The sequence below is a fragment of the Pipistrellus hanaki genome (genome assembly GCF_964339955.1).
Source record: "Pipistrellus hanaki genome assembly, chromosome: 17".
NCBI lineage: Eukaryota > Metazoa > Chordata > Mammalia > Chiroptera > Vespertilionidae > Pipistrellus > Pipistrellus hanaki.
Window position 1 is genome coordinate 3,434,891 of NC_140519.1, and position 22,619 is coordinate 3,457,509.

At 52.0% G+C, this 22,619-nt stretch overlaps 1 protein-coding gene and 1 long non-coding RNA gene across 2 annotated transcripts; both read left to right on the forward strand.

Moving 5' to 3' along the window:
- Positions 1-1,281: 1,281 nt before the first annotated feature.
- DECR1 (2,4-dienoyl-CoA reductase 1) lies at positions 1,282-22,386 on the forward strand. Its single transcript, XM_084864792.1, has 10 exons — positions 1,282-1,498; positions 11,349-11,551; positions 12,997-13,054; positions 13,146-13,232; positions 14,344-14,491; positions 18,938-19,037; positions 19,942-20,014; positions 21,505-21,651; positions 22,047-22,109; positions 22,231-22,386. The coding sequence occupies exons 1-10, from the start codon at positions 1,448-1,450 to the stop codon at positions 22,288-22,290; spliced, it is 990 nt and encodes a 329-aa protein (XP_084720918.1). The 5' UTR covers positions 1,282-1,447; the 3' UTR covers positions 22,291-22,386.
- Positions 15,579-17,737, forward strand: LOC311612076. Its single transcript, XR_014793221.1, has 2 exons — positions 15,579-15,643; positions 15,902-17,737. It is a non-coding gene; the product is annotated as an uncharacterized lncRNA (long non-coding RNA).
- Positions 22,387-22,619: the final 233 nt, after the last annotated feature.

Here is a 22,619-nt window from a genome sequence, read left to right on the forward strand (position 1 = left end):
TCTGTAATGTTACAAAATCTAAAGTTATCGTTTAAATCTGTGTTCTATTGGCACAAGGATAGACAATAGGCAAATAGGTTAATATAGAAAGACCCAAAAAACACTCACACCTATAAATTTAATTTTTCAAAAGTTACAATGCAGAGCAATGGTGGAAAGGACTTACGATGTTTTCTTTTCCAATAATGATCTGGGAGGTATTGGTTAACTCTACAGAAGATAGGAAGACAGGGCTTATATTTCACAAACATACAAAAAAATCAACTCCCTATGGATCTAAATATGACTAAATATTTTTAAAGAAAATATGAGCAAGATTTGGCAAATCTTTTAAAAATAGAACACAGCGAAACTGGTTTGGTTCAGTGTAGACTAGCATCAGTCTGCGGACTGAAAGGTCCCAAGTTCGATTCCGGTCAAGGGCATGTACCTTGGTTGCGGGCACATCCCCGGTAGGGGGGGTGCAAGAGGCAGCTGGTCGATGTTTCTCTCTCATCAACGTTTCTAGCTCTCTATCTCTCTCTCTTCCTCTCTGTAAAAAATCAATAAAATACATTTAAAAAAATAAATAAATAAAAATAGAACACAAAAAAGTGTGCCCAAGGCTGCAGAATCCGTAAATTCCACTGATTTTGTGGGCCAGAACAATTGGTAGGGGTTTTCTTGTTACTTTCTGGAGGAAATACGTGCCCACCACAGCCTCCAATACACTGTGGGTTCTTGTGAATCCAACCGGATTGGGGTTCCGGCCAGGCCACCGAACCTAAGGGTGACGTCGTCACAGCACCCTACGAGGACACCGCCAGGAGGCCGTCCGCAACGCACAGGGACAACTACAGAGAGCGAAGGAGCCCTTCCGCACCAGCTCCAGCGAGCGGGGAGGCACCACGTAGCATGGCCTGGCCCGCCAGTCCCCGGCTCCCGCCAGCACATTCCGTCCCCGCCGGACACCAGCCCCGCCCCGCCCCGCCTCCACCGCGCAAACCCCGCCCCAGCCTCAGCCCCGCCCCGCCTCCACCGCGCAAGCCCCGCCCCAGCCTCAGCCCCGCCCCGCCTCCACCGCGCAAGCCCCGCCCCAGCCTCAGCCCCGCCCCGCCTCCACCGCGCAAGCCCCGCCCCAGCCTCAGCCACGCCCCGCCTCCACCGCGCAAGCCCCGCCCCAGCCTCAGCCCCGCCCCACCACCACCGCGCAAGCCCCGCCCTAGCCGCAGCCACGCCCCGCCTCCACCGCGAAAGCCACGCCCCGGTCTCAGACACGCCCCCTAGCCCCGCCCCCGGTCTCAGACACGCCCCCGGCCCTGCTGGGGTCTCAGACACCCCTGACCCCCGTCCCAGTCTCAGTGACGCCCCGACCTTGACCCCGGTCCCAGCCACGCCCCGGACTCCGGCCACGCCCGCGTTCACGCTCCGCTCCGGGCCGCGTTTCCGGACGCTTCCTGCTCCGGCCATGGCGCTGCTGGGTCGGGTTTCCTTTGCTCGAGGTCGCGGTCTGTGGCGGGTAAGGCGGCGCTGGCGGGCCGGCTCGGGGTCCCCGCGAGCACCCTGCTCTGCCTGCCTCGGGGCGGCGTCCGGGGGGGGGGGCGGGACGGGGCTCCTGGCGCGGAGTAGGGGCCGCCGCGGTCTCGGGGTCGTCGGTCCCGGGCGCGTGCCCGCTGGGACAGGGACCCTGCGCGCGGCGTGACCGCCCGGCGGCCCTTCCCGCAGGGAAGCGGACGGTGCTGTCCGTGCGGCCAGACATGGTGCAGCCTGGCGGCGGTGGCTCAGTGACAGCCTCCGCCGGTGCGCTGAAGGGACCCAGGTTCGATTCCGGTCAAGGACACACGGTTGCGGGCTTGATCCCCAGTGCGGGACGTGCAAGAGGCAGCCAATCAATGATTCTCTCTCATCATTGAAGTTTCTCTCTCTCCCTCTCCCTTCCTCTCTGAAATCTATCTATCAATATATATAACAAAAACAATTAAAAAACATCAATACTAACAAATTCACATAAAAAGAGAAACAAAGGTGGCGCGCACCGTGCACCCAGACCTCTGCCTGCAGAGAGCATGGGAGGGGATGCAGGGGCGGAGGCATGGGAGAATGTCCCACAGCCCCTTCCCCAACTAAACAAAACCCTAAGCTCAACTCAACCCGAGGCAGGTCTCCTCAGCCAGGGCACAGACAGCAGTCGCTGGCAGAGCGGCGCCGGGCGGTCTTTCTGACAAAGGACCAGTCCAAGGAGAACACCAGGAGACGGTCTGATGAGTCTCCCAAGTGGCACGACTTTCTTTTGAAAAGATCTGTTCCGGGCGGTGCTTTGCTGTTACTGGTTCCTCTTCCTGGGAAGATTAGGTTATAGGTTATATCAATGGTTTCTGATTCCTTCTCACAGACTTTCTCATTTCAATCCTACAACAGCCCTTTGGTGGGACAGACTCCAACACCAGCAGCTGGGATTGTGGTAAATAAGCTCACACACTCCTGACACCATTCTCCAGTAAGGCTGAGAGGGAGAAAATTAACTCCTTTAAAAGTTAATTGTAATCTGACAATTCTGAAATTCCTGAGAACGGGGGTTTGGAGACAAGAAACCCTGTTGTGATGGGTGGCGGGTCCCTCCGTTTGAATTCCTGGGGAAGACAAGTCTACACATCAGGGAAGCTGGAATTGCGCGCGTGTGTAAATACAGTTTGAAACTCCTTATTTGAATACTTTTGTTACCAAGAACCAAGAAAAATGTTCTTTGTTACACATTCTATGTAAGAAGGTGTTGTCCTAGCCCGTTTGGCTCAGTGTTAGAGTGTCAGCCTGTGGACTAAAGGATCCCAGTCAAGGGCATGTACAGGGGTCACAGGCTCCTCCCCGGCCCAGGCCCAGACCTTGGTCTGGGTGCCTGCAGGAGGCAAGCAATTGATGTTTCTCTCACATCAATATTTCTCTGTCTTTTCATTCTCTCTAATAATCAATGGGAAAATATCCTTGGGTGAGAGAAGGCATGCATGGCACACAGTGCCCCCAGCTGTGACCCCTTCAATGTGGCGAGGCACTGAGGAGAAGGCATGCATGGCACACAGTGCCCCCAGCCGCTAGAGAGTTGGTTGGAGTAGCTCCTGGAGGCGTCCTGTGTGCATGGACTTTGAGTTGCTTTGAGGAGGCAAAGATAGGCATTTCCCCAAAGTCATCCTTTGAGAAATAAGCTGTTCAGTCTCTACCAAGCTGACATTTTTATGTGACATTTAAGGCCAAGTTCACTTATGGGAATTTCAGCTGGGATAAATTTGATCTGAAAAATATTTATTTTGACCTAAATCAGCAGGTAGTTGGAAACTTAAAAAATGGATATGGTAATATTCCATTGTTTATAAACATAGCTCACACTTAATTGTGGAATACACTTCAAATAGGTCACCCATCCTTATCATCATGCTGATTCTAGGCCAGTTTTCTTTTTAAAAAAATATTTTTTATTGATTTTTTACAGAGAGGAAGGGAGAGCAATGGAGTTACAAACATTGATGAGAGAGAAATATCGATCAGCTGCCTCCTGCACACTCCCCACTGGGGATGTGCCCGCATCCAAGGTTCATATCCTTGACCGGAATCGAACCTGAGACCCTCCAGTCCGAAAACCGACGCTCTATCCACTGAGCCAAACTGGCTAGGGCTAGGCCAGTTTTCTTGCTACAGTGTTGTTTTCTTCTACCTTTCCTCTTGTGTACTTGCATATGTGATTCGATTTTTTTAAACTTGTTGTTTTGTTTGTTAATCCTCACCCAAGGATATAATTACATTGATTCTTAGAGAGAGTGGAAAGGAGAGGGAGACACAGAGAGAAACATCAATGTGAGAGAAACACATCGGTTGGTTGCCTCCTGCACTCACCCGGACAAGGGCCTGCAACCAAGGTAAGTGCCCTTGACCAGAATTGAACCTGGGATCTTTCAATCCGGGACAATGTTCTATCCACTGAGCCAAACCATATAGGGCAGATTTTTTTTTTAACTTAGCAAAAAATAGTTTTATTGATTTTTAGAGGGGGGGGGGCATCAGTGCGAGAGGGAAACAACAACCTGCTGCCTCCTGCACGCCCCAGTGGGGACCGAGCCTGCAATCCCACGTGCCCCGAGGGAAGTAGAACCAGCGCCCTTTCTGTGCCTGGGATGATGCCCAACCACTGAGCCACACCCACTGGCCAGGGCTTGTGCTTTTAAATGAAAAATGTATTAACAGCGAGCATTTGTCAGTACAAAAGTGTAAGCTCTCACCGGGAGGTTCCTGCCAGGAGCCCCAGTGGGCTGTCCTCCTGGTAGCAGAGTCCAGTGCGGAGCCTTCCCCGGTGTAGGGAGGGCATCCTTGGACCCATTTTTATTTTATTTTATTTTCGACCCATTTTTAAAGAGGCACCAGTTTTAAATATATTTTTTTATTGATTTTTAACAGAGAGAAAGGGAGAGAGATAGAGAGTTAGAAACATCGATGAGAGAGAAACATCGATCAGCTGCCTCTTGCACCCCCCTACCGGGGATGTGCCCGCAACCAAGGTACATGCCCTTGACCGGAATCGAACCTGGGACCTTTCAGTCCGCAGACCGACGCTCTACCACTGAGCCAAACCTGCTTCGGCGAGGCACAAGTTTTAAAGTGTCAGCAGAGTTTCTGACGCTTTTGGATGTGAGGCCGCCTCTGCTGGGTGAGAAAGAACGGGAGTTGGTGAAAAGAAAGGAGGAGCTCAGGCCAGAGGGGGTGTGCTTGGCGAGGGTCAGGGTGCTGAGGGGCTGGTGTCTGGTGGTTCTTCCAGCAACTTCTGTGCATATATAACATGTGTATGAAGAGACCTCATTTAAAAACCATACCAATGAAGCATGTTCCTTAACAGAATTTCCTTAGGAGGTAATTGTTGAGTGGTTGGATAAACAGCATACAAATAACAATGTTTACATTAGCATGTGAGTTCTGGCTTTTACTAGAGCCCTGAGTGAGTCATTATGTTCCTATGGAAATGCAGGTTTGTTTTCTAGTATTTTCTGTTACAAGCGATGCTTTAATGAATATGTTGGACTACTTTGAGCCCTTTGCATATCTGAGTCCCAAAAAATAAAAATAGCAACGAATTTTAGAATAAGGGTGTCAACTTTTGCAAAGAGCCCACTGGAACTGGGATAGAAATGGGACCCGTGGACACAAGTCTTTCACGCTTTGATTAAATGTATTAGTATTTTGATCTTTTTGATGTGATTTTAAATATAACTATTTTAATTTTATTTTCATCTTAATGGATATCTGTGTAAGATTGGAGTCGCTCAGGGAAGTAGGTGGATGCAGTGAGCAAGAGGGGGGTTTATTAGAGGGAATGGGGAATGGAGCCACACCAGGAAGGTTGGGCCTCCGCTGTTCTTGGGGTTGAATTTTATGCGCCGAAACCATCAGGGGCGGAGGCTGAGGGATGTAGCGTTCTTTTCTGATTGGATGGAGTTCTTTGTCCTTCAGCGCGATTGGTGCTGGCGGAGGCTGTGGGCGGCTGCCCACCTCAGGGCGCTGCCTCCTGCTGAGTCCAATGGGGCCGGAGGCTGTCCCAGGAGCTGAGGCTGGCCCGGTCTGTTCGGGACTGTCGGTCCGCTTGAGCAATGTCCTCTCCTGGCTGTCACTTTGATCACGGCTTCTTCCTGCCCCCAAATGAGTGAAGACATCTATAAAAAAATCCCCAGTTGTGGAGTTGCTGGTTTGAAGGGTATTTATCGTTACATTTTGATAAATGTTGCCAGTTGGCCTCCGGAGAAATTGTCCCAATTTATATCAACAGGTTATAAGAGTGACTTTAATAAACTGTTTCTTGTATCATGTATTATAAAATCTTGAACCTCAATAATCTGGCAAGAGAAAAAGGTATCTTCCAGTGTTTAAATGCCAGTGGTTAGTTGTCTGTTTGTATTTGTTTTCTTTGTGTAGACTGGCTTTTAAAGCTCTTTGCCTAGTGCCGTGGTCGGCAAACTGAGGCTCTTTGGCCCCCTGAGCGTGGCTCTTCCACAAAATACCACGGCCTGGGTGGGTCTATTTTGAAGAAGAGGTGTTAGAAGAAGTTTAAGTTTAAAAAAATTGGCTCCCAAAAGAAATTTCAATATTTGTCTCTGTTGACTAATGAGTTTGCAGACCACTGGCCTAGTGTTTCTATATGCAAATGACTTCATAATACTCATATCAATAGACTGGATTTTTTCCTTAGATGTAAACTAATTTCAAGATGCCATTGTTCAAAATCAATGGCAACCACTACTTTAACTTGTTGAAACAAGCGGCTCTGCCCTGCAGGGCTGCGAGCACCTCAGCTCGTGAGCTCACTTGTCTGCTCCCCCAGCGCGGTGGCTGGGAGCCTGGCCATCCGGGTCACAGGCAAACAAACAAGCATGTGCTGGAAGGGCCCCTTTGGTGCCAGAGGCCCGTCCCGAGGGCCTAGAGCGGCCTGCCTTGCGGCGGCAGAGCCTAGCGTGGGAGCCTTCCCGGTGCAGAGAGGAGGTCATTCGACCCATTTTTATTTTGTTTTATTTTCCCCCATTTTAAAGAGGCACCGGTTATAAAGTGTCAGCAGGGTTGCTGACACTTTGCCTGGTTTGGGGCTGCCTCCGCCGGGTGAGCGGGAACGGGAGTGGATGAGGCTGAAAAGAAAGGAGGAGCCCAGGCGAAGGGGACGTGCTTGGCGAGGGTCTGGGCTGAGGGCTGGGGTCACAGATTACTCCCCACCTGCCTGCTGGAGAGGGACTGAGGCCACCTTGTCCAACAGCTTGAATATCATGCTAATGAGTTAAAATTCTTAAAATAGAGAGAATAGAGAGAATCACTGATTGGCTGCCTCCTGCACATGTCCAGGCATGTGCCCTGACTGGGAATTGAACTGTGACCTCCTGGTTCATAGGTCACTATACCAGCGAGGCAAGAATTATTTTTATCAAATATGATTATTTTAACCTTCGTTTTTTAAATAAATTTTTATTGTTTAGATTATTACAGGTGTTCCTCTTTTTTTTTTTTTTCCTCCATAGCTCCCCTCCACCTGATTCCCAACCCCACCCCTGTCCTTACCCCCACCACTGTCTTCATCCATAGATGTAAGATTTTTGTCCAGTCTCTTCCCGAGCCCCTCACACTCCCTTCCCCCGAGAATTGTCAGTCCACTCCCTTTATATGTCCCTGATTCTATTATATTCACCAGTCCATTCTGTTCTTCAGATTTTTTATTCACTTGATTTTTAGATTCACTTGTAGGTAGGTATGTATTTGATGTCATTTTGTTGTTCATAATTTTTATCTTTTCCTTTTCCTTTTTCTTCCTCTTCTTAAAGAATACTCTTCAGCATTTTATGTAATCCTGGTTTGGTGGTGATGAAATCCTTTAGCTTTTTCTTGTCTGTGAAGCCCTTTATCTGACCTTCAATTCTGAATGATAGCTTTGCTGGATAGAGTAATCTTGGTTGTAGGTTCTTGATATTCACCACTTTGAATATTTCTTGCCACTCCCTTCTGGCCTGCATAGTTTCTGTTGAAAAATCAGCTGACAGTCGTATGGGTACTCCCTTGTAGGTAACTAACTGTTTTTCTTTTGCTGCTTTCAAGATTCTCTCTTTGTCTTTTGCTTTTGGCATTTTAATTATGATGTGTCTTGGTGTGGTTCTCTTTGGGATTCCTTTTGTTCAGGGTTCTGTGTGCTTCCTGGACTTGTAAGTCTATTTCTTTCACCAAGTGGGGGAAGTTTTCTGTCATTATTTCTTCAAATAGGTTTTCAATATCTTGCTCTCTCTCTTCTTCTGGCACCCCCATAATTTGGATGTTGGTATGCTTAAAATTGTCCCAGAGGCTCCTTACACTATCTTCGTATTTTTGGATTCTTTTTTCTTTTCCAGTTGGGTGTTTTTTATTTCCTCATATTTCAGATCTTTGGTTTGATTCTTGGGGTACATTTATCTACAGTTGAGTTTCTGTATATTCTTTATTTCAGACAGTGTATAGTTAATTTCTGACTGGTTTTTTTCTTTCTTTTTTTTTTTTTTGGCATTCTCATTAAGGTCATTGAAGGTCTCACTAAGCTCCTCAGAAGTCTCATCAAGTTTCTCAGCGGTTTTTAGAAGATTCTTGAGTAACTTTATAAATGTGATTTTGAACTCTATGTCATCCAGTAGTTTGCTTTCCTTCATTTCTTTCATTCGTGACATGTTTCTTTGCCTCCGCAATTTGGCTGCTTCCCTGTGTTCATGGAGTGGCTTTGTGTGGTAGGTGACCTATAAGGGCCAGTAGCCCAGCCTCCCCAATCACCTGAGTACAGCCTTTTCTGGGCTGAGTGTAAAGTCTTGGTGTAGTTAAACCTTGATTGCTGTTGGAACACTGGGAGGAATTAAACTCCAGGCCAATTGGCTGTGAGGACCCACTGTGGAAGAACTGCTGTGCTAGCTTTGTTTCAGTGGAGCTTTGGTACTCACTGAGTCCACCTCCCAAATGTGTCACTTATGGATGTGAGGAGTTGAAATCTGGTGTCTCACACTGACTACTAGGTACATTGGCTTCTGGATCTCCAATGGGGTGCAGGTCAGCTACTGTCTGAGGCCACCCTGCAGGAGCTACAGCGAGAACCACAGTTTTCTCCTCTTTGCTTGGGGTTTGGAAGTTTTGGGTTGCAAGTTTGTTAGGTTAAGCTGTGATAGAGCAGTCCATTCATATGCAAAAGCCGCTGCTTGGAGCTTGGGTAGGTTTGTAGGTTGTTCGGGGCGGGGTCTCAGGGCATCACTAGGGTTGGGCATGGCAAACAGCTATCACTATCAGTCAGCTGTCTCTGCATCTGACCGAGTCCCTGTGTCCTGTGCCCTAGCACAGTAATCAATTATTCCTGCATGCAGCTCTGCAAGCAAGCCACCCTCACTTTCCGACCCGATGGCAGACAGTCAGCTTCTCCCTATAGGAGTTTGGGTCCCCCGCGTCTCCCCAGAAACTGGATTTCAGAGTAATTGGGAGCTTGTCTCCCTTCGGGTTGAAAAAAGCAATGCCCCGCTGCCAACCTCAGCTTTTCCGTGTTTATGACTGAATGCTCCTTTCTCTTTCCTTCTAGTTGTAAACTCCCACTCAGCCCACTTTCCCATGGTTCTGTGTGGTAGACGTTTTGTTTTTTAGTTGTAGTTTTGAAATTGTTGTTTGAGGCAGCAGTTTAGGTGTTTTCCTATGCTGCCATCTTGGATCCTCCTCCATTATTTTTTAACTTTATAGCTTTTCCTTCACATTAGGAAATTGAGAAATCTTTTCAAATAAATAAAAAAGGAAAGTTTGTATGCAAATATTTTGTTTACTTTATCTGTCATACAGCACCACATCAAATTCCCCCTACAAATCAACACTACGTAAGTAGAGCCTGTGGGAAATGAGAACCCATTTTTTCATTATCACTTGGTAATGACACACTCACCAGCCTACTTGTGGAAATTTCCCGATTCATCATCCTAATGGAATAGCTCTGAGGCTGTGGCAGCCTCGGTCCCCCTGCCACGTAGGTGGAGAAGGGTTACTGCGGGCTGCATGGGTTTCATGCTTTGACAAAACAATACAAAAAGAAAACGCTTTGTCTACATGAAGCCAAAGGAAATAAACCAGATTTGCAAATGTATCTTCACCAATTATTTTATACTCCTCAAATTTTGTCTTAATAATTTTTTCCCTGGTAATAAAATCAAATTATACTTATGGGGACTATCACACGCTTTTGGCGTGATTACCAAGCTCATTAGGAGCTCAGTGCAGAGAGAGGTGGTTCAGAGGCACTGCATACGCCCATATTGGAATCTTACTTCTGCATCTGGGCCCCTCCTGTGCAATGGGATAAAGTACTGCCTGCTCCATGGGGCAGGGAAGGCTGGTCAGTTTGAATCTAATCTGACACATGGGAAGCACCTAATGAGTGTTGCCTCTTTATTGTTTATTTCCTCAACACTTAAAGTTTGTTTTTATAATTAAACTAGAGACCTAGTGCATGAAATTGTGCACGGGTGGGGTCCCCAGGCCTGGCTGGAGATCAGGGCCAGTCAGGGCCAGGCCAATGGGGGTCTGCCGGCCAGGGGGAGGGACAGGGCACTGGAGGTTGGCTGCCGCCGGCCCCAAGGAGGGAGCCAGTCCTCGACCCCCCTCCCTGGGAAAGGGGCTGTGTCTACTGCCACCCAACTCCGGTTCCCTGACCCTGCAGGGTTGGGAGGGGAGGCGCCGGTCGCTAGGCCTGGCATGGAAAAAACAGACTACATTGAGTGTTTGCCCCTTGGTGGTCAGTGTGCCATCATAGCGACTGGTCGACCGGTCATTCCGGTCTTTTTTTTTTTTTTTTTTTGTAATGGTCATTGAGGCTTTTATTTATAGATGTGAGCAGATAGAAGTGTTTTTCCCAAGTGATGTGAGGTGTAAGCTATAAACTATAAGAGAGGGCAATGCAGATAATTTTTAGTTCAAAATGGTTTCATGTCTCTCTCCCCCCCACGCCCCCCCATTTTAAATATAGCAGCGCCCTGTCCAGTGTGACTTGGTTAGAGCATCGTCCCATGCTCCAAAACACACCCAGTTCAATTCCCAGTCAGAGCACATGCCCAGGTTACAGACTGGATCACCAGTGGGGGTACCTAGGAGGCAGCCAATCGATGTTTCTCTCTCATCAATTTTTCTATTTCTCTCTCTTTCTCTCTAAAGTCAATAAAAGCATATTTTTAAAAAGAAGATAAAATGAATATAACAGAAATAGTTTATCTAGATTTATCATCCAGAAGGCTACATGGGAAGAGGTATTTGACTTAACAAACCTTAGAAAGAACTTTTTATGATTGTGTTCAGTGACTCAAAGGCAGTGATTTTTATCCAAAGCATTTTTGTTCAAAGGCATATATGCTTTGTGTTAACTTTTTAAAGTTATATTTAAGTAAAACACCTGCCGACAATAAAGCTAGTATTTATAGAGTGCTTAGTGTGTGTTAAACAGTGTTGTAGGCATTTTACTTATAGCAACTCATGAACTCCTCACGAGCACCCGTGGGGGCAGGTTCTGTCATTGTCTCCATTTGTACAGGAAGCTAAGAAGTTACTAACTTCTGACAGCTGTACTCCTGGGGAGAGAGGCTTGCACTATGCCGTCTCACTGAAGAGCCCGTGCTTTTAACCAGGCTCTATGTCCCTAAACATTCCCATAGGAAGGAGTAAAAATTGATTAAATACAATGCCAAATTTGTATTGAAAACAGCGTAGTCTGTTTTTTCAACTCCTCAGGGAGTTGTCTTAATCCAAGAATTTGTATAATATTAGAGAGTTAGTGTTTTGAAGTTCACCTCTTGTGCAAATTTCATTTCGTTCTTTTCCTCTTTTAGTTTTTCAGTTATGGAACGGACATATTATATCAAAGCAGCGACGCTTTTCAGTCTAAATTCTTCCCACCCCTCCAAAAAGCGATGCTGCCACCTGACAGCTTTCGGGGGAAGGTGGCCTTCATCACCGGGGGAGGCACCGGCCTTGGCCGCGGGATGACCACGCTCCTGTCCAGCCTTGGGGCTCGCTGTGTGATCGCCAGCAGGTGAGTCGCCGTGAGGTGCCAGCCGCCGGTGCTGAGCTCGAGGGGAACTCTGCAGAGCGGCTGGTTTGCCTCTTACCTTCCGTGACACGTCCGCCAGGCCAGTCAGTCTCCTGGGAGCCTGGGAGAGCTGGAAGCACTGATGGATCCTGGAGCAGCTTTCAGTGCGTTTCCCAGCCGGTGACGGAGCTATTTTTGTCTACGGAGGTGCAGCTGAAAATACCATGTCGAGGCTGCTTTGCTCTCGGTGGGGTGATGTAGTTATTGCTTCAGAGGCAGCTGTGTGCGTGGATGAGGGTATAATCCTTCGCGTCCTATCAGGGGGGCAGTCTCACACACGTGTGGTTGTGATGACGGTGGGGAGGGGGAGGCCACGTGGAAGGAGTTCTCAGAGGTCTTCCCTGGGAACTGCAGTCTAGAGCGAGGGGCGGCGCCTCCTGTCTCCCACTGAGAACAGTGCAGACAGTGGGAGGGGTCTCTCAGTGTGATTACCGCCACCAAAGGAATCGCCTTTGATGAATGCAAATTGGCCAGACTATTTCTGTTTTTGTCTATGCTGCAATATTTTTAAGTGTGGAAACCCCTTTTTTGTAACACCACATAATCTGCCGGAGCTAATCAGCAGATCCTGAGTGACGGATGAATGATGATCATTTCTGTGCCAGAGAGGGAGGGCTAAGGGACTGCTTGGCTAGAGGAACCAGACAGCCCACTCGCCTGCCTCCTTAGGCTTTTCTTGTAGCAACAGCGTGAACTAAAATTAACCATGGGGTACCATCAGCAGGTAGGTATCCCTGAGAAGACACACGTCTGCAGTGTATTTAAGCAGGGGCGTCTAAAGACTAAGCGGACAGACTCCAGTAGACACCAGGGCTCAGACTTGTTTAGAAAGTCAAGGCAGTGGCAGCTGCTTCCAGCAAGGTCCCTTCAGAGGCCCTGACCTTTCAGAGAATCCTCCTTACAGACTTTCCAACCAAGCCACAAAAATCCACACTCATGATGACTTTTCATCTTTCTTTCAAGAGTATGGGGGCCTGAATGCACACAGTGCACTTACCAGCATCAGTGTGGTCTGAAATCTGCTATCACAGATGGACCGCAGACTCTCGTACAGAGGGTAGTGTAAGCTTACATCATCATGGATGTGTTTTCCTTCTAAAGCAGCCTTGGGAGCAGATATAAATTATTGCAATTAAGAAAAAAATTTAAAGCTATGAGTAGATATAAAATATCTCATTTAAATGAAATTCAATACAGTAGTATGTAAATTTTCTTGAATCAAACTTTTAGAAAAATGCATCCATTCAAACTGATTTGTTTGTAGCTTTTGTATATTCTCAAAAATGCATTCCTTTAAGCTACAGACTTTCTTTTTATGGGAGTAAAAAGAAAAAGTAGATGCCGTCATTTCAGAGCTCACGCACAGGACGCGGTGTGTTTGTTTTCAGGAAGATTGATGTTTTGAGAGCCACCGCAGAGGCCATTTCTTCCCAGACTGGAAACGAGGTACATGAGCTCAGACTCGGGAGAGTCCGTAACGACCAGCACGCGGTCTTCTTCCGGACCAGAGCCAGCGGCTCCTCTGGTTCCTCTGCAGGTGCGGGCGGTGCAGTGTGATGTGCGGGACCCCGACATGGTCCGCAGCGCGGTGTCGGAGCTGATCAGCGTGGCGGGCCTTCCTGACGTGAGTGGTGGTGACGCGCCCACGGGTGCGGGGGTCCCCGTGGGTGCGGGGGGTCCCTGTGGGTGTGGGGGTCCCGTGGGTGTGGGGGTCCCGTGGGTGTGGGGTCCCCTATGGGTACGGGGGTCCCGTGAGTTTGGGGTCCCCATGGGTGCACCCGCCGACCCCTGTGATGCTGTGGGCCATGGCCAGGTTAGAGCCGCGGTGCCCAGTCCTCGGGCACCTGCACAGGCGGTGGCCCCAGAGCAAACCGCACCTCCCGCTGTGATGGGAGGTGACTAACCAGGGCCCTGGCCCAGGCCCAGGCCCGCATGAAGGGCTCTTGGCCGCCTAATGACCTGATCGTGTTTGGTGGAGAATAATACAAACAAGGAGCCCACTGGGGCGCAGTTCACGTGGGTGTGGCTCGCAGGCTGGGGGTTGTGAGGGGAGGGGAGGGGGGAGAGAGGGGAGGCCATCCCCCCGGACCTGAGGAGGCTCTCAGGTTAGAGATGCAGGGGTACAGACTGCAGACCTGGAGCCGGGCAGGGCCTGCTCAGGGGGGGCAGTCAGCAGCAGGGCCTAGGGAGTGAAGCTGAAGCTGGAGGTGTTGTAACTGAGACCCCTTGAGACAAACTAGTCACCAGGTAGGTGTTCACCTCTATTACGTCCTCACCTAGAGGCCTGGTGCACAGATCTGTGCACTGGTGGGTCCCTTGGCCTGGCCTGCAGGAATCAGGCTGAAACCAGCTCTCCGACATCCCCAGATTGCAAGAGGGTGGTTCTCAGGTGGCACACCCCAGCATTGGGCTTCCTCCTCTCTGGTTCCGGGTGTGTCATAGCTACCGGCTGGAGCATCTGCCCCCTGGTGGTCATTGCACATCAAAGCTGCTGGTCGGACGGTCGGATGGCCACTTAGGCTTTCATTATATATAGATGGCAGACTGCTCCCTGGTCTTGAGAGAAGACGTAGGATTCTGAAATTTGAAAAGTAACAGATTTTCACAGGCTCGAGTCTCGGTGTTCCTAGCAGATGGGAGTCACTGTGCTTGTTGGGTTAACACGTGTCAGAGCGGAAGCCCTGGGGGTGACGCCCCGCCTCGCCTCGGCCCCTGACTGCTCGCTCCTCCGCTAGGTCGTGATAAACAACGCGGCCGGCAACTTCATCTCTCCCACGGAGAGGCTGTCCCCCAACGCCTGGCGGACCATCACCGACATCGTCCTGAACGGCACGGCCTTCGTGACCCTGGAAGTGGGGAAGCAGCTCATTAAGGCGCAGCGAGGTGGGCTGCCCTCCTGTCCTCGGCGCGCCGGCCTGTGGCAGCCGGGCTGGACCGAGGTCAGGGCCTCGGCGCACCAGACGGTCTCCTCCCGGAGGAAGGTCCTCCGGCCTGGGGTGCGCCGGTCAGTGCCAGGGGCGCCGGGCCATGGGCGTGGCTCTCCCCATGACCGCGCGGCCGAGCTGGCGTTCAGAGGTGGTCGGAGTGGGGGGAGAGCGGAGGGGGCGGGAGGCACGCTGGGTGTAATGGAGCGTCCCTGGAAAGTTGGGGTTGCTTCGGAAGGGAACAGGGTTTTCCTGAGGATCTCCCGCACGTGCCTCACGGGGTGGGACTGGTTGGGAAGGTTACTGCAGCCCGGCAGGGGAGGGGCTGGCACAGGGAGAGACCGCTGGGCCGGTTCTTCTCGCACGTGGACTGGAGGGTGGAGGGTAATTCAGGACGTTAGGAGAAGAGGCCTTAGTGGGCAGGTGCGGACGGCCACGGAAGGTTGAGGTGTGCAGGTTTACAGGGTGACTAGGAAGACATTTGTGTTTAATTTGGGGAAGGGTGTGGGGACAGACAGCAGGTGCTGGAGAAGCCCCAGTTGCGCGCGCGCGTGTGTGTGTGTGTGTGTGTGTGTGTGTAGGTGTGAATGTGTGTGTGTGAGTGTGTGTGTGTGTAGGTGTGAATCTGTGTGTGTGTGTGTGTGTGTGTGTGTGTAGGTGTGAATGTGTGTGTGTGAGTGTGTGTGTGTGTAGGTGTGAATCTGTGTGTGTGTGTGTGTGTGTGTGTGTGTAGGTGTGAATGTGTGTGTGTGAGTGTGTGTGTGTGTAGGTGTGAATCTGTGTGTGTGTGTGTGTGTGTGTGTGTAGGTGTGAATGTGTGTGTGTGAGTGTGTGTGTGTGTAGGTGTGAATCTGTGTGTGTGTGTGTGTGTAGGTGTGAATCTGTGTGTGTGTGTGTGTGTGTGTGTGTAGGTGTGAATGTGTGTGTGTGTGTGTGTGTGTGTGTAGGTGTGAATGTGTGTGTGTGAGTGTGTGTGTGTGTAGGTGTGAATCTGTGTGTGTGTGTGTGTGTGTAGGTGTGAATGTGTGTGTGTGAGTGTGTGTGTGTAGGTGTGAATCTGTGTGTGTGTGTGTGTGTGTGTGTGTGTAGGTGTGAATGTGTGTGTGAGTGTGTGTGTGTGTAGGTGTGAATCTGTGTGTGTGTGTGTGTGTGTGTGTAGGTGTGAATGTGTGTTTGTGAGTGTGTGTGTGTAGGTGTGAATCTGTGTGTGTGTGTGTGTGTAGGTGTGAATGTGTGTGTGTGAGTGTGTGTGTGTGTAGGTGTGAATCTGTGTGTGTGTGTGTGTGTAGGTGTGAATGTGTGTGTGTGAGTGTGTGTGTGTGTAGGTGTGAATCTGTGTGTGTGTGTGTGTGTGTGTGTGTGTGTGTAGGTGTATGTGTGTGTGTGTGCACATGCTGAGAACTCCACACATTCTCCAGCTGTCACTGAAATCAAACCTAGGCCACCATGCCACCACAAAGGGGATGCGATCTAGGCTGGAGTTGGGGGATGCTTATGTTTAGCTTTATTTTGCAGAAAGCGGGGGTGCTGGGGATGGGACAGCGCCGGGCGGAGCCTCGGGGTCCTGTCTGCCCCAGAACCTTGGTCTGGGGTCTCTTCTCCCTCATCGGACCGTCTCCGCACTCGCTCACCCCTCGGCCCTCTTCCTGGTCCTCAGTTTTCCCCCTCCAGCTCTCATCACTGCTTCTTGTCTCACTGTCTCTCTTCAGCCGCCCGGTGAGCCTGCCTCCGTCTCTCTGACTCCTTTCTCCTCTCATTAATGTCTCATTTAAAAACAGACTCGGATCTATTTTTATTCCTCGCATTGGATTAAAATTCTATGGGCTTCATTAAAAATATATTCACTAAAACTTTTCAAAGGATAGAAGCCAGTTTTTATTCTTCCAAGATTCCTGTCGGTCATCGCTTCTGTGGCCGTGGGCTCACGGCTCCTCACGGCCTGTGGCGCTCAGCGGCAGGGTCTGCTCGGGAGCCCCGCCCAGGAACTCGGGTGGTGGCTCTGAACTAAGTCAAAGTGTGGAACCTGGGGTCCCTTGAGGGCAGCAGGCTGTGACCTGTGAGCAGAAGCAGCGCGTTGTGTGGTCGGTGAGGAAGGCGGAGGCGAGGCTGGTGGGCGGGACTGGGCAGCCCAGCCTGGGCCCCCCGGAGGCGCCAGCAGCATGGGCATGCTGTAAGCAGGTTTCTCGGCAAAGTTAACCCTCCTCAGCAGGCAGAGACCGGAGACTCCCGGAGGCATCCCAGCGAGGTCGGTGAGCGCAGCTGCCTTTGTGGAGGGACATGGCCGTACTGTGCTGTGGTCCACTCCTCCAGGCCATCGTGCTCACATGTGAGATCAGGCACCAGTGAAAAAATACCGCATTTATTAACGAGCCGAGAGAACCTGCAGCGAGGAAAGACCACAGGAGAAACTAACCAGGGTTTATTTAAGAATTTAGTCGCAAAGGACATGGGCAGGATAAATATCGAATGTTTTATCCCTAGGTCAAAAGAATCAGCTAAACCTTACAAAGTCCACCTCCGTAGTCTGCTACCCGCCGGCATTGTCCGTGTTACCGCATGTTACTGACGTGTGCCCCACACTGCACACACGTCTGTGCTGCACACACATGCCCCTGACTGCCCTGTGCCTGCCGAGCTGTTCTTCCATCTCCCACCTTCCCCCCAGCACCCAGGCCTGCCCGCAGCCTGCCTCTGTGTCGGGAGTCTGTTTCAGTTTTGTTCGTTTTGCTTTTAGACTCCGAAGCACATGAAATCAGATGGCATCTGACTTGCTCTGTCTGACTGACTTCACTCAGCGTAAGGCCAGCGATAGGCCGGTGATTTCCCACCGTGTGCTGCAAGGGTTTGGAAACATGACTGCCTGACTACTGAGTCAGGGGCGCTGAGATTGTCAGATAAAACAATGACGGCCACCAGCACAGCAATAGCCGTCCTGTGTGAATGAATCAAAATCATACCTTTTTTCTACTATCCAGCGAAACCACAGCCAAGGGAACGGGCTTGGGGAATCAGCGGGGAAAGAAGACCCTGTTGAGCTTGACTCTAGTCTGGCACGGTGAAGAGACATGAGAGGTGTAGAATAGGTGGGAGGCCCCCAGCTCCCCTTCCCTGAGTCCCCGCGAGGGGGCGGGGAGGGGGGTTCGCCGGCCTTGCGGGCCGCCGGTGAAATACCACTACTCTGATCGTTTTTTCACTGACCCGGTGAGGGGGGTGGCGGGGGAGACAAGCGCCAGGCCACACACCGGCCGGGCGCGACCCGCTCCGGGGACAGTGCCAGGTGGGGGGTTTGACTGGGGCGGTACACCTGTCAAACAGTAACGCAGGTGTCCTAAGGCGAGCTCAGGGAGGACAGAAACCTCCCGTGGAGCAGAAGGGCAAAAGCTCGCTTGATCTTGATTTTCAGTACGAATACAGACTGTCTGTGAAAGCGGGACCTCACGATCCTTCTGACCTTTTGGGTTTTAAGCAGGAGGTGTCAGAAAAGTTACCACAGGGATAACTGGCTTGTTCATAGCGACGTTGCTTTTTGATCCTTCGATGTCGGCTCTTCCTATCATTGTGAAGCAGAATTCACCAAGCGTTGGATTGTTCACCCACTAATAAAATTAAAAAAAAAAAAAATCATACCTTTTTTTTCAGGCCAGCAAAAATGTAATCTATTTTTTGCTGTGTTGTAGAATTTTAGTAATTAGTTTATGTGTGCCATGAGATGGAAAAGGTTGAAAATTGCTGCTCTGGGGCCATCCATATTGTTGCAGGGTATAAGATTTTCTTCTTATTGCTAATTAATATTCCATTGTCTGTATGTACCACAGCTTCCTTACCCAGCCGTCTGTCCCGCAGACGGCTCGTTATTGGCTGTTATAAATAGCACTGCAGTGAGCACAGGAGTGTTTGTCTTTGCGGATTAGTGTTTTCATTTCTTCAGATGCATTCCTAGAATTGGGGTCACAGGGGAGCTCTGTTGTGGTTTTTTGAGGCGCCTCTGCACTGTTTTCCAAAGAGGCTGCAGCAGGTGCACCCAGCGGTGCGCTCTCGGGCACGGTCTGCTGGTGCGGACAGCGGCCTCTGACAGGCGTGAGCGCGGGTGCGCGGGTGCGGGTCCTGGGTGTCAGTGACACCTCCACCATGGCCGCAGGCTTCTGTCCGCTTTGGACCTGTCTCTGCCCGCTCTTTATTTGGTTGGGGGTCAGTTATGTGAGTTCTTTATAGATTTTGATATGGACCCCTCATCCGACATGTCCTCTGTGACTGTTTGGGGGCCGCCTTTCGTTTTGCTGCGGTTTCCTTCGCTGCAGCGGGTTCGGGGGGACGCAGCCGGCGCGGTCAGTGTTGCGGGTGCTGCCTGGCCGCGGGCCCGGAGCCCGAGAGGCAGGGCGGCCGCTGACCGCGCCCTCCCGCCCAGGGGCGGCGTTCCTCGCCATCACCACCATCTACGCCGAGAGCGGCTCCGGCTTCGTGGTGCCCAGCGCGTCCGCCAAGGCCGGCGTGGAGGCGCTCAACAAGTGAGTGCCGAGCCCTGCGCCTCTGCCTCTGCCAGGTCCTCCTGCCCCCACGCCCTCCTCCCGCCCTCCTCCCCCCACGCCCTCCTCCCCCCACGCCCTCCTCCCGGCCCCCTCCTCCCGCCCTCCTCCCCCCACGCCCTCCTCCTCCCCTCCTCCCCCCCACACCCTCCCCGCCGTCCCCTCCTCCCCGCCCCGCTCCTCCCGCCCTCCTCCCCCCACGCCCTCCTCCCCGCCCCCCTCCTCCCGCCCTCCTCCCCCCACGCCCTCCTCCTCCCCTCCTCCCCCCCACACCCTCCCCGCCGTCCCCTCCTCCCCGCCCCCCTCCTCCCGTCCTCCTCCCCCCACGCCCTCCTCCTCCCCTCCTCCCCCCCACACCCTCCCCGCCGCGGTCCCCTCCTCCCCGCCCCCTCTTCCCGCCCTCCTCCCGCCACGCCCTCCTCTCCCCCTCCTCCCCGCCCCCTCCTCCCCACCACGCCCTCCCCGCCGCCCTCCTCCCCTGCCACGCCCTCCTCCCCACCACACCCACCCACCCTCCTCCCCGCCCCGCCCTCCTCCCTGCCCTCCTGCCCCCACGTCCTCCTCCCCCCCCACGCCCTCGAACCCACCCTTCTTCCACCAGGCTGGTGAGGCCCTGACCCAGGAGTGGATGCCCAACCACACTGACCCTGTCCGCGCAGAGTGAGCCTGGCCGCGGGCCCACGCCCCCGAGGCTTTGTGCCCGGGCTGGCTGCGCCGGGCGCCCAGGCTGCCGTGTCGGTGCGGCTGTCACCGCGCCGCCCTCCGCTGGTCTCTGGCCTGCAGCGCGGCAGCCGGAGCGCCCGCGGCTGGCTGAGGCTCTGGCTGCCCTGCGCCTGGTTATTATAGTTCGAAGTCTAATGTCTGTGTTGTTCGCTTGAATCGTCAGGTCTCTCGCAGCCGAGTGGGGCAGATATGGGATGCGATTCAACGTGATCCAGCCGGGGCCCATCAAGACCAAGGTGGGTGGCTCGTCTGGAGCGGGAGGGGGGCACGGGCCTCCGAGGGGCCTGCGTCCCGGGCTGGCCGGGCGGCTGGCCGCCTCCGGGCTTTCCGTGTCTTCATCTGCTGGGAGTTTCATGCCCTCAGTTTCGGCATTTTGCCTGGTTTGCTTCAATGATCTGCGTCTATCTTATAGTTCTTACGTTTACTTGTTTTAAAGAGTCTGACATTGGCTGCTTTTAAAGGAGCCGTGGGAATGTGCGCTGTTTGTGGGCGCGGTGCTGTGGGAACTTACCTGGCGGCGGGCCCTCTCGGCAGCGTTGCCCGACCCCCTCTGTGCCTCCTGACCACCTCTCCGCCGAGCCCCTCTGGCTGACCCCCGTCAGCCACCCCGCGGCCTCCCCCGGGCGCCCAGCAAAGCGGTCGCGCCCGGTCTGCATGTGGCGTGGAGACAGGGCCGCTCGGGAACCTGGGTGTGGAGGGCGTGGGTTGGTGCGAAGGCGTCCGGGCTGAGGGTGGCCCAGCACTCGATGCTGCTGGCCCTCGGAGCGGCCGTGCTGGGCGTCGGCAGGTGGAGGGACGTGAGGGCAGTATCGCTGAGCGGCTCTGGGGCAGCCCCAAAGCTGATGTCCAAACACTGCCCGGGGCCGCGCAGGGCCTGGGCCAGGAAGGATCTCCTGCATCTTACCCTTTACTCAGCATTTATTGAGTGCCTGCTGTGTGCAGAGGTGCTGAGGAAGCTGAGACAACACAGAAACATCTGCCGAGTGTTTGTAGTGTGGTGTGAATCACAAGCAAATCGTTTTAAAGAGATTGAAGGAAACCCAAGAATAGAAACCCCCAGGGCCCAGGGCCCGGTGCCTGGAGCGGGCTGGGCCTGTGCCCGCTCTGTCCCTGGTGCTGCACACCTGCCCGGGGTGGTGGCACTCTCGGGGCAGCCTGCCTCTGACCTCAGGTCACCTCCAGGCTCTGGGCAGCAGGGGCGTGGCCATCACAGGAGGCGGGCGTGGCGAACGTCCTAGGCGCACATGGTGTTCCTCTCCGGACCTGCTCGTTAATGTCTCTGTCCCCCCGCCACACACACGGCACATGTTTCCTCTCCTCTGTGGAGAAGAAAGAGAAGGAGAGGACTTTACTCTGAAACAGGTCCTCTCTGGGGGGTCTGTGTTCGCTGAGCCCGCGGCAGGCGGGCCCCACAGGGTCGTGCGCCTCAGAGGACAGTGCCAGCTCCCGGTGCCCACGGAGCCGGGAGGCAGGGAGAGAGGCGCTGATTTCACAGAGGAGGAAACGTAGGATAAAAGGTCACGCTCTCTGGTGGCTTTTTTAGGTCAATATGAGACAAAATTATCTCTTTTGAATTAAAGTTATTGTGGAAAAATTATCTGTTCCTTCAAAGGCTAAGGTGTGAACAGGTAGCCATAGTGACAGTCCACTTTAGGCCAATTTGTTCCTTAAATGGGAAAGGTGTGGCATTGAAAGATGCGGTCTGACGATGGCCTTTGTTGCTAAGGGTGCCTTCAGCCGCCTGGACCCGACCGGAGTGTTTGAGAAAGAGATGGTGGACAGGATCCCCTGCGGCCGGCTGGGGACCGTGGAGGAGCTGGCCAACCTCGCCGCCTTCCTGTGCAGCGACTACGCTTCCTGGATCAACGGGGCCGTGAGCGCGGGGGCTCCTCCCTCTGGGAGGAGGGGCGGAGGGAGGCACCTTGTGGAACCCATCCTGGTGATATAGTTGTGGTTTAAAATAGTTACTTAGCTTTAAATAACATCACATATTAATATACATTGCTTAGTTTATGGAAACAATTTACTGATAAATTCATTTTATTAAATAAAAATTACTCTGGTAGGCGTGCCTTTAAGATTGGGTACAATTTGGAATTGTAGAGATGGTGGAAAGGAGATTCTAAAGAAAATAAATCAATTTAGGTTTAATCAACTCTGTCTTTAAAATTTGGGATTTGATTGAGAGACCTAAGGATGAGAAAGTGGCTAATGATTCAGAAACTTGAGAAAGGAGTTAGGTTCCGAGTTTTTATTTTCTATTTTCAGGTCATTAGATTTGATGGTGGAGAGGAAGTATTTATTTCAGGAGAATTCAACAGCCTGAAGAAGGTAATGCATTTTGTGAATATAACATACCATCATATTCACAATCGGGCAATCGGGCCGGCAGGGGAGCATCTGGGTACTGTGCAAGGACCACGCCAAACTGCCCTTTCTCTTCCCGGGGCAGGTCACCAAGGAGCAGTGGGACACCATGGAAGAGATGATCAGGAAGACAAAAGGCTCCTAAGACACTCTGGCTTTCATCTGGGTTACCGTGGAAACGACACAAACTGCCTATAATCTTTTGAATATTTTCAAGTCTAATAAACTGTTGATTAACAAACATTTACTGAGTGTGTGCTGTGTACCAGGCCAGTGGTAGGTAGGCATTGTGTATTCAAGATTCATGAAATGGGATCTGGTTCCTTCACAATTATTTTAAACATGAAAAAGGGGGGAGTGGGTGAAGGCTTTGACGGGTGAGAAGTGTGGGGCAGTAGGAGGGGCCCGGGAAGGCTGGGACTGGCAGGGGCCGCGTGGGAAATGGCACCTGTGGCGATGGGGCCTGAGCGGAAG

What these genes read in the sequence shown, in the direction of transcription:
- DECR1 (XM_084864792.1), top strand. Translation starts at nt 1,448, where the DNA reads ATGGCGCTGCTGGGTCGGGTTTCCTTTGCTCGAGGTCGCGGTCTGTGG. An exon ending in GCGTGGCGGGCCTTCCTGAC is followed by an intron (nt 13,233 to 14,343) that starts GTGAGTGGTGGT and finishes CTCCTCCGCTAG; the next exon opens with GTCGTGATAAACAACGCGGC. An exon ending in GCTCATTAAGGCGCAGCGAG is followed by an intron (nt 14,492 to 18,937) that starts GTGGGCTGCCCT and finishes CCTCCCGCCCAG; the next exon opens with GGGCGGCGTTCCTCGCCATC.